The sequence below is a fragment of the Pelophylax lessonae genome (genome assembly GCF_965119305.1).
Source record: "Pelophylax lessonae genome assembly, chromosome: 1".
NCBI classification, from domain to species: Eukaryota; Metazoa; Chordata; class Amphibia; order Anura; family Ranidae; genus Pelophylax; species Pelophylax lessonae.
The window spans coordinates 231,377,634-231,389,248 of NC_138768.1; the positions used below are offsets into that span (position 1 = coordinate 231,377,634).

At 43.5% G+C, this 11,615-nt stretch overlaps 1 protein-coding gene across 1 annotated transcript in view; it reads right to left on the minus strand.

Moving 5' to 3' along the window:
* Positions 1 to 11,256, minus strand: part of LOC309544739 (uncharacterized protein) — a 368,721-nt gene extending 357,465 nt beyond the window's left edge. Inside the window, exons 1-2 of the mRNA XM_082243716.1 lie at positions 11,084 to 11,256; positions 6,036 to 6,577 (exon numbers count right to left, since the gene is read on the minus strand). Coding sequence (XP_082099842.1) covers positions 6,036 to 6,577; positions 11,084 to 11,174 — 633 coding nt within the window. The 5' untranslated portion in view covers positions 11,175 to 11,256. The remainder of the gene's footprint in view (positions 1 to 6,035; positions 6,578 to 11,083) is intronic.
* Positions 11,257 to 11,615: the final 359 nt, after the last annotated feature.

Sequence of the window (11,615 nt, forward strand, 5' to 3'; positions counted from 1 at the left end):
GCAAAACGGGACTTCTTACGGCTTTCAACAATGGCTTTCCTCTTGCTACTCATCCATAAAAGCCACATTTGTGGCGTGCACGACTAATAGTTGTCCTATGGATTCTCCCACCGAAGCTGTGGATCTCTGCAGCTCCCTCAGAATTACCATGGGTCTCTTGGCTGCTTCTATGATTAATGCTCTCCTTTCCTGGCCTGTCCGTTTAGGTGGACGGCCATGTCTTGCTAAGTTTGCAGTTGTGCCATACTCTTTCCATTTTCAGCTTATGAACAGTGCTCCGTGAAATGTTCAAAGCTTGGGATATTTCTTTTATAACCTAACCCTGCTTTAAACTTCTCCTCAAGTTTACACCTGACCTGTCTGGTGTGTTCTTTGGCCTTCATGAAGCAGTATGTTCACTAAGGTTCTCTAACAAACCTCTGGGGACTTCATAGAACAGCTGTATTTATACTGAGATTAAATTACACAATCTATTTACTAATTAGGGGACTTCTGAAGGCAATTGGTTCCACTAGACCATGGGTGTCCAAACTATGGCCCTCCAGCTGTTCAGGAACTACAATTCCCATGAGGCATTGTAAATCTCTGACATTCACAGACATAAACTAGGCATGATGGGAATTGTAGTTTCTGAACAGCTGGAGGGCCATAGTTTGGACACCCCTGCACTAGACTTTAAAAGTAAAAGGGAGCTAAATACAAATGCACGCCACAGTCTCAGAGATTTGTAAAAAGTTTTGAAAACCATTAATTTGCCTTCCACTTCACAATTATGTGCCACTGTGTTGGTCTATCAAATAAAACCCCAATAAAATACATTTACGTTTTTGGTTGTAGCATTACAAAATGGAATACTTTTTCAAGGCACTGTATATTACTTGTTTGAATGCTTATTATTTAAATTTAAAACCCAGGCAGGCAAACAGCCAAAACATTTAGTGAAGATGTAAAGTTCACCTAAACAAAGGAGCAAAAATGGAAGATATTGCAGTTTACTAGTCCTCAGATGAAGCGTCTGCAGTCGCTTTAATTTTTTTTTTTTTTCTCATTTTCACTTTGTATTCCTGCCAGTAACACTTCCTCTCCTAGGGAAACACTGTACAGTATCTATAGGGGTGGAAAAAATAAACTGTCAACATGGGAGGGAGCCAAGAACAAAGCAAAATAAGAGGGCAGCAGTAAAGCTAACCACACATGGATCAAAAATTAGCCAGTTCAGAAGGCACTGGCCGAATTTCAATATATGTATGGGCAGGCTGGTTCTACAAAAGTCAATCAACCAGTCCAATGGGTTTTGGGTTTTACCCAAAATGACCAGTGCCTTCGGCTATAGCTGGCAACACTTATTGTATTCTGATGGCAGGGAAGGCTCCCTGCTGTCAGAATGCACCACAGCGGGAAGGATTCCCCTATCCTCCTCGAATGTGTGGATGGGGGAATTGGATCATTTCCATTCCGCTGCTTGGACAAAAAAAAAAAATGATTTTTGCACGGGCTGCCTACGTTACCAGCTCACAAGATTACAGGCAACATTGGCAGGAATTATTTGCAGTTATCAAACAGATAACAAAATGCTTTCAATAGTTGACCAGACTGAAAAGGGACCAAATGAGGGAAGTTAATTGTGTTCATACACTAAATCAAATAAACCTGTTGGTGGAAGTGCATGTCCCCTGTGCCTTTAAAAATGCATACTGAGTTCTACATTGGATTAAAGGTACTTTTGCCTAGCAGCAAAAGGGTTGCTGGTTCAAATTCCAACCATGACACTATCTGCCTGGAGTTTGCATGTTCTCCCTGTCTCTGCGTAGGTTTCCTTCGGATACTCCGGTTTCCTTTAACACTCCAAAGACTTATTTGGTAGGTTAATTGGATCCGGTCTAAATTGGCCCTACGATGTGTGTATGAATGGGAGTTAGGGACCTTAGATTGTAAGCTCCTTGAGGGCAAGGACTGATGTGAAAATTACAATGTATATGTAAAGCGCTGCGTAAATTGAAAATGCTATACAAGTACCTAAAATAAGTATTCAAGTAATTTTCATTAAAGAGGTTTAAAAGGCTTTAGGTCTTTGACCTAATGCATTCTGGTAGGGTCGTAAAATGTATCCAAGGTGCCCATGATTTGTAGTATTTGTCAGTGGTGTCTTTGGCCTGGGCAACAATGTCTTCCATCTCTGCAACCCTTTTCATTTGATTCAGCCATTGGGCGACTGTGGGAGGGGCGGTGGACAACCAGTGGCAGGGTACACACATCCTGGCTGCGTTTATGAGGTGTAAAGTAAGGGATTTTTTGTAGCTGGAGAAGGATAAAGAGGTGTGGTGAAGCAAATATTGCGCCGGGGTAAAGTCAGGTGTGTAGGTAGTAATGCGGGGAATTATGGAGTGTACCTCCGCCCAGAATGGCTGGATGAGGGGACACTCCCACCATACATGCAGAAGGGAGCCTCTATGCAAGCCACATCTCCAACAATTGGGAGAGTTGGTTGTCGAAAACCTGTGTAGCAGTTCAGGTGTTCTGTACCATTTGGTGTAAAGTTTGAACCCCGTTTCTTGGGCAAGTACGTTCAAGGATCCCTTGTGCATGTGATAATATACGTTATCCCAGTCCTCCGAAGAGAGGGTCAGCCCCAGGTCCCCCTCCCAGCGAGAGCGGAGTAAATCAGTGTGGGCGTGAGCAGTCGGGAAGAGCATGGTGTAAAGTATCGACACTAAATGGCGATGCGGACCCGGAGCATCACAAAGTCGTTCAAAAGCTGTGAGGGATCGGGTCCAATCCCCTACGGGCTGCGTGTTGTGAAGGAAGTGTCTTATTTGTAAGAAGCTATAGAAAGGAATATTGGCTGAAGGGTACTTAAGGCGGAGGTCCTGGTAAGAAAGGGGTCGGGAATCCGTGAAAAAGTGGCGTGCTTGAAAGGGTATCTCAGAGGAAGGACCAGTGGAGGGGACGTACGGAAGATCCGGATGGAAATCAGGGGAAGAGCATAATGATAAGAGCGGGCTAAACTTCGGTGAGATGTCTAGTTTTCTACGAATCACTTGGAAGAGGCGTAGAGTCGCACCGGTAACAGGATGAAGTAGGATCGGGCGTGGCGTGTTAGAGGGAGTCACCCAAGGGAGGTTACGTGCAGGTAGAGTGGCAATCGCAGACTCTAAGTTTACCCAATCTTTGGATTCCGCATGGGCGTGCCAGTCGATTATGCGAGAAAGGTGGCATGCCCAGTAATATTTGAGCAGGTGAGGTAGTCCCGCTCCTCCCTCTAATTTGGGGCGGGTAAGCGTGTCCCATCGAAGCCTCGATTTCTGGGAACCCCAGACAAAGTCAGAGCAGAGACGTTGGTAGGATTTAAAGAAGGCTGGGGGGACATGTATAGGGAGTAGGGCTGCCACGACGCGTCCCATTGAAAGGGGAAGTTGGTTTGGCAGAGTCGCAAGAGCGATGGGGGCAAGGAAATATTAAGGGCACGGGATTTGGAGTAATTAATTTTTAAGTTGGAAAGAGTGCGAAATGATGTAAGGGCCAAGAGGAGATTGGGGATGGACACTAAGGGCTCAGTGATGAACAAAAGGACATCATCCGCGTATGCTGCTAGTTTGTAGTTTTTCCCCATGGAGAGGGACTCCCTTGATATTTGGGTCCTCCTGGATTTCATTTCAGCTATTTTTTATCCATTTGATTGCATTGTGGATTTTTATTGATTCATCTTTCACTATACTTTGGACAATTTATTGGACATTTGATTCGTATTTTTTTCACTATCACGGTATTTTAGGATTCATTATTTGCATTTGGTGGTGTACACTGCGATCACAGTAATTCACAGCATTTTTTGGAAGTTCATTCTGATACACCGCCGATCACTCACACCATACACAACACAATTTTCTTCGATTTTGGAAAATCAGTTTTACTACATATAGTTTATACAATCAGATTTCCTTTAGAAAGTATTGATCACCTCCACTACACGGAATTATTTTTGAAGGTATATTATTGATCACAGGGATTTACGGATTATTTAAAAACACATTTCTTTGAATTAGCACCGATCTCATTTTACCATATTTTAAACATCTGGTGAGCGCAGTATTCATTTTGGTGTTGGTGACGGGACATCATTATCACGATTCACCTCCTCCTTTTAGATTATCCAATTTGCACTTACCATTGGAACTTTATTTAACACTTATAATGAACTTTTGATTGTGTTTATTTCATGGATTTGGATGTCCATGCACTTTATTTCTTGCATTGGGAACTGTCATAGTTCCTTTTAAACTATAGCGCTGCACTTCTTTCATATCTTACTCCTGATCAGGCAGAAAAAAAACTCAATACCTATAGAAGAGAGTGGGAGGAGTATACTCCCTGGGACTGCCCCAAAGGCGTAGTCTGCCTACTGTCCTACTCCTTTAGGGGGCAGTATAACTCAATGGTCAAGAAGATAAGGCGCTGTGTCCGTCAAGGAACAAACAAGAAAATTACACTACCTATAGATAAGCCTTATTATAGACTTACCTATAGGTAATAGTCACTAATGGAAGTTTACTTCCACTTTAATCAGTGTGTTTAGTGTCACGTTAATTTGTCCAACCTGAAGTAATCTAAAACTTTAGTCTAGGAATCGCCTTTTTTGAAACCAGTATTTTTCTCCTTTTTAAAATGTGTCAGTATCACATTATTTAACATTTTGTTTTTGTAGTCCATCCTTGCATTTTACATATTTTTAACAGATTGGGAGGGAAACAATAATGGTTTGAGTTTTTTTTTTTTACTTTTTATAAAAAAACGTTATTAATGTGGTGTCACAGAGCACTATAGGGCTTTCAAAAGAAAAAATGCAGCAGATGCGGTTTTCATCATCTCTCTCAAACAGATGATATGGGACTTTCAGTCATTTGAAATGCTCAATATCTCTTAGGTCAGGGGTGGGGAACCTACGTCCCGGGGGCCGTATGCAGCCCTCAAAGTCATTTGGTCCGGCCCCCCGTGCAGCTGAGTCTGTGTCTCTCAGCTGATCTGTCAGAACGGAGCCAATGCTTCCTGTATAGTTCTGGCTCCGTTCTGACAGTCGAGTGAGTCAAAGGCGGAGTGATATCAAATGCACTCCGCCTTTGACCAATACAGGAAACATCGCCTCTTCCTCCAGCGCGGCGCCGCTGCTAGCCAGCATTTCCCGCCAGCAGCACACACAGCAGTACCAGCCAGAACCAGCAGTACCAGCCAGAGCCAGCAGTACTCACAGCAGTATAAGCCAGAGCCAGCAGTACCCACAGCAGTACCAGCCAGAGCCAGCAGTACCCACAGCAGTACCAGCCAGAGCCAGTAGTACCCACAGCAGTACCAGCCAGAGCCAGTAGTACCCACAGCAGTACCAGCCAGCAGTACCTACAGCACAGTACCAGCCAGCAGTACCCACAGCAATACCAGCCAGCAGTACCCACAGCAGTACCAGCCAGCAGTACCCACAGCACAGTACAAGCCAGCAGTACCAGCCTGAGCCAGCAGTACCAGCCAGCTATACCCACCAGCATTACCCGCCAGCAGTTCTTTTCAAAACTTACCACCACAAAGTCAACTGCGCTCCAGACTGACCGACGCAAACCTGGAAAACCAGTTGCGAGTAGCAACATCATCAATACCAGCCAACATCACACACCTCACCAAAAAGAAGCAGTTGCAGCCATCACATTAGGGGTGAGTTAATTCAATTTTTGACCAAATATAACAGGCACATTTTTAAGTTGATAATTTTGTACGGCCCCCAAATGATTTCATAAATACCCAAATGGCCCTTGGCAGAAAAAAGGTTCCCCACCCCTGCCTTAGGTAGACAGCTCCTATGTCAACACACGGCCATGATATTGTTCTAAATTTCCTGTGAATATAAAGCAATTACTGGTAAGTCTAAATAGCATTACAGTAGTATCAAAATCGGCAACAGTCAAATCAAACCAAGCTATATATATATATATTTTTTTTTTTTTTTTTAAAGGCAGAAAGCTTTAGGATGTAATAAATATAAATCAACTTACTAGAACCCTATCTCCTAGCTTTAGTTCCCGTTCCCCTTTTTTGACTGACCCAGTTTCTGAAAGGTTTGAAATTGATTCACTTGTTGTCCGAGTGAGGTTGCTCAGCTGGGCAGGTGTAGCAGGTTCCTTAGAAGATGCAGCACTTTTAAGAGGGGTTGCTGCAACAGCAGGGACAGGGGACACATTTACAGAAGACACAGAGGTAGGTGAGGTAGCTCTGGATGTGGTTTGTTCGCCATTCGTCTCATCTTCAAGTGGTTTCCGTGATAATTTTGATGGTCTTGTAAAAATCCCCCTCAAGGCATCACACTGGAAATATCTGACTCCGGCAACTGCGCCATCATTTTTACCAATTGCTTCATCCAGTACAATTCCTGCCCATTGACCTGGAGCAAACTGAGTCTCACCAAGGAACTGGATAAATCCAGGCTTATTGCCATTAACCCATACACGTTCCCCAACTCTGAAGTCATCTACAAATTCTTCAGAAACATCTGAAGGTGGTGCGCTAGCAGCTTTTTCTGTTGCCTTCACAGGAGGGGCTGTTGTAAAAACAAAAATAATAAAAAAAAAGTTAAGCATTACCAAGACCTATTCAAGAACATAAAAACTTGTGTTACAGTTTCAGGCTACCATATAGATAAATTCCTTGACAGAACCAAGACATGTGCAGTCCCCGTCAACAGCAATTCAGTACTGTACCAAAATCTTGATTTGAGACTTTCCTCCATTTCTGAAAAAGGTAAAAGAAGGGGTGTCCAGGTTTTTGTAAACCTTTTCTTTCAAAGCCGCAACCCCAACACACAGCTACAGTGAGGGCAAACAGACCTGTGCTTCAACACAACTACTATGCATCATACTAAATGTACACGTATAGTTTTTCAGCATTGTGAGTTGAATGGGCTGCCTTTGGATACCATTTTATAATCTTTTGTGCCCTATGGGACAAAGTACAGGTCCCATGTCACTAGATGCTTCCCACCCTAGCAATAAGGTCTGGCACGTGCACCCTTATTCTATATTCCTCCTGCCAAATCTTGTATTGAGAAAGTGCTCTGAGCCAAGAGAAGTTACCATCATAAAGCCTTCTTCCTAGCGGTTAAGTTCTTAGGAGGAAAGGGCGGGGGGGGGCAGGAGTCCAGACCTCACAGCTAGGGTTAGGAAGCATCATCTACCAACATGGGACAAAGTACTACTATATGTATTAGGTCCAATAAATTATGTTTTTCTTTAAAACAGTGCATGTTAACACAGGCAATGTACGTTACCACAATGCTTCACATCACAATGGGGTCGATTTAATAAAACTGGAGAGTGCAAACTCTGGTACAGCTCTGCATAGAAACCAATCAGCCTCCAGGTTTTTTTGTTAAAGCTTAATTGAAAAAGCTAAAGCTAGAAGCTGATTAGCTAGCCATGCATAGCTGCATCAGTTTTTCACTCAATTTCACTTTTTTTTAAGTAAATCAGCCCCTATGTGTGAAGGGAGCGTAAAACATGTTACATTCAAAAAGTCGAACAATTACAGTAGCAAGAGATTACAAATGGCTTTGTAAATACAACCGATAGCAAAAAACACCCATTTGGGATAATTCTTTTTAAAATCTGCAAAAAAAGAAAACACTAATTGCGATGGGGAAAATAGGCATAGCAATTGTGACCCCACCCCTAGCTCCAGGGGGTTGTGCAACCTCCCTGTCATAGTAGCATACCCAGTGGCGTATCATAATGGATGCAAGTGTCTGCAGGGCACACGGGCCCAAAGAGGGGGAGGTGCACTGTGCTCTGTCACACACCCACACATGTAGTAAAATCGCAACTGCTGCTCTAATCCTCCAGTCACTGATGGCCCCCGGTGTTTCTGCTTGGGAATTGGGTGGCTGCACTGCGCTGTGTCGAACTTGTGAGTGAGCTAGTGAGACAGAGGTTCTATACAGCACAGTACTACATGAAGAGGCTGCAGAGTGGAAGATTTGCTCCCCCTCCTTCCTATCTCCTTCCTTATCTGCCCCACACTTCACCCACCTGATGGGCACAAACTACCAGCAAATTGGTTTGCTGTGTGGGCATGTAGAGGTTGCAGATCTGAATGCAGAGCATGAAGCAGCTTAGATCCTGTCTGCCTGAGCCTCAGGCGTAATTGGTAAGTAAGAAGGCATACAGAACACCCTCCACATTTCCAGATGTCCCTTCTGCTGCTCACAAAGCTCTTTCACATGTGCATAATTGATTGCCATTCCTCTGAAAAGCAATCAGGAGGTGATTGACAGGCAGTAAGGAGGGAATACTGCAACCACATGCATTGCACGTGGTTGGTTGAAGGATGGTTGCAGCACAGCCCCATTCACTTGAATGTGTTGCACTACATCCAGCAAATGAGACAGAGGTGTAACTCCTGCTGCAGCTGTGAAGAAAAGCATTATGGGGGGAACCTCTGGGTGAGTCTAGGATGGAAAAGGACTTGGGGGGGGTACTGGTAGACAACAGGCTTGGCAGTGGCATGCAATGCCAAGCCGCTGCAAGCAAAGCCAACAGAATACTGGGATGTATAAAAAAAGGGGATTCACTCCAGAAATGAAGAGATTATTCTTCCACTCTACAAGACTCTGGTCTGGCCACATCTGGAGTATGCTGTCCAGTTCTGGGCACCGGTCCTCAGGAAGGATGTGCTGGAACTGGAGAAAGTCCAGAGAAGGGCAACAAAAATAATTAGGGGAATGGAGGACATCAGCTATGAGTAAAGACTACAAGCACTAAACTTATTCTCTCTGGAGAAGAGACAATTGAGAGGGGATATGATATCAATGTACAAATACTGTACTGGTGATTACCCTAGCATATGGAAAAACCTATTTAGAGAAAGGGAATACAATAAGACACGTGGCCACTCACTAAAACTAGAGGAAAGGCGGTTTAACCTTAAAATACGCAGGGGGTTCTTCACTTTAAGAGCAGTAAGGATGTGGAATTCTCTTCCGCAAACAGTCATATCAGCAGGGAGCATTGATAGTTTCAAAAAACTATTAGATGGGCACCTTAAAGACCGCAACATACAGGGGTATACAGTGTACAGTTAACAGTAAACACACACACATCATAGGTTGAACTGGATGGACTGATGTCTTTTTTCAACCTAACTATGTAACACACACACACAGAAAGGGGGGCACAGGAGAGACTGCAGACAGGGGCAGGGCTGGGTCTCTTCACTCCCCTCTGGCTCACCTTCTCTCCCTCCCCCCCCCCACCTCCTCTCTCTCATCCGCTCTTTTCCCCTCTCATCCCCTTCTATCACATGCAGGCAGGGGGAACAGACTGGACACCTACTGACAGAGGACAACAAGTGAGTGTTATTGATCTTATCCCCCTACCACTGCCACTCATCCCATTAATCCCTCAGCACTGCCATTGAAACCCAACACCCCCCCCCCCCACCCCACCTAACCCAGCACTGCCACACATCCCCCTCCCCCCTCCACTTCCATTGATCAAACCCCCCCCAGCCACCAATGGGTGAGCAGTAATAAGATATAACCTCTAGCATCCGATTACCAAGTAGAAAGTAACCTCTAGGAACTCAGTGAGCTGTAATGTGTGCTGTAACCTCTAGCAACCAGTCAGTGAGTGGTAATGATATGCTGTAACCCCTGGCAAACCATTGCTGCCTGATCTGCTGCAGTAAACTGATTTCAAGTCTAACTGCTATTTATTGTATGTCTCAAAGCCGGTGGAGAGTGTGAATTGCATGCGAATGGGGGGTGGGGGATATGCGGGTGCTTGTGGGTGGAGAGAAAATTTTGCCCAGGGTCCAATCATTAAAAGATGGCCCCGTCTTACATACAGTTCATTTGTTTTCCCTGCATTTTTGTATCCATCATCCACTTTTAGGGTGTTTTCACACTAGCACTTTTGGTGCGCACCCGGGTTCGATTGACGTCAGAATTTGGTTCTTTTTGAGGATGTGAACACTGTCTTTGAACTTAGGTGCGCACCCGCGAACCGTACCCGAGTCCATTTAAAAAGGGTGGTCTGGGGTACGGTTCATGTGAACTCCAGTACGGTTCGCTTCTGATGAGAACGCAATCGTACCAAATCAAGCAATTCTATCCATTTTGGCACCTTCTGGTTTACAGCGGTTGCCAAGCAACATGAGTACGCGCTGGCTGCAGCTTGATGACACAAGTGTACCTCGGTTCGGATACCAAAATCGTATGTGAACACAGTCCATTGGGGGCAGGGGGAGGGGGGAGCAATCGAACTCGGGTTCGGACCAGGCAATCGCACCAAGTGTGAAAACACCCTAAATCTTAGTATATTAATATTTCTTTAAAGAGTTGGCTGAAACTGCAATCATAATAAACTGGAAACAAATGAATCATCAGGAAAAGTAGTCAAAGAGTAATTAAAGTAATTAACAGATTTATAGCAATCAATTCCATACATAGGAGTGGCCAAAAAACTAACATACAGGTTATTACGCCACCTTAACTAACATGATTGAAGTTAAAGAAAGACAACTAAATTGATGCGGACATGGAATGGTGATATAAGGCAAGTAAAATGGAACATTGCAATGTGCCTAGTGGAAAGAGACAGCGAAAAGCTCAGCAATAAAATATATAGGCGTTTCTTTTCTTCTGCGACAGTGACAATAGGATATGGGGGAACAATTCCAAATTGCTACCACTATGTATTTTAGAAACATGGAAAGTAAGAAGAAATACATTCACTGACACTACAATATTAGGACCGAAAGAGGACAACATAAAAATAGAGACTGACATTACATAGCATCATACTTTAGATTTAAAAGTTTGTACCAGGCTCCTCTGCAGTTTAAAAACGCGCTCAGTATGAACAGGCTTACAGAGATGTAATGTGAAATACCTTTCCATCACAGCATTTCCTTTGGGAGAGGTTTGATCCCTGGCAGGATTGTAAAATACCACATTTCCTAAAGACAATGGAACCACTTGTACATGAGAAACTACTAAGGAGTGGAAGGAACATGCATTCATTTATGAGGCAAAAAAATATTAATATCTTACCAGCAGTAGCAGCAGAAGATTTAGCAGTTAAAGCGCCAGGCTTCGCTATTTTGGAAGGTGCTTTAAGCCCACTTGGCTTTAGTGAACTCATTTTTCCACAATTCTCCCCAATCGTTATCTTTTTGCAACCATTGATAAACCTGGATTTTTTTTTTCGTTTCAAATTAAAATCCTAAACCTGTAGAAAAAAAATAAAACAAAATGGTAGGGTTTAGTGGTAATGGAAGGTGAAAAGATACTTTAGTGCTCAACTCAATGCAAACTTTGTATCTCATTTTAGGAAGGTTTAGAGCCTCTGGGAGGTTTTTATTATCAGATTATATTGTTATGTTTTACCTTTGTCAAAGTAAAAATGTCAGCTCACCCAGGATCACTTACTCCCTCAATCTCAACCATGTTTTAATCCCGATTATACAGTACAATCTCCTTTAGATCTACCAACTAAATTGAACAAGGGCCTGGCTGATTGGATACAAAATTGAATGGATAGTTTAGGCAGGCTCCCATATTACATAGTAAATGTAAAGTTTAA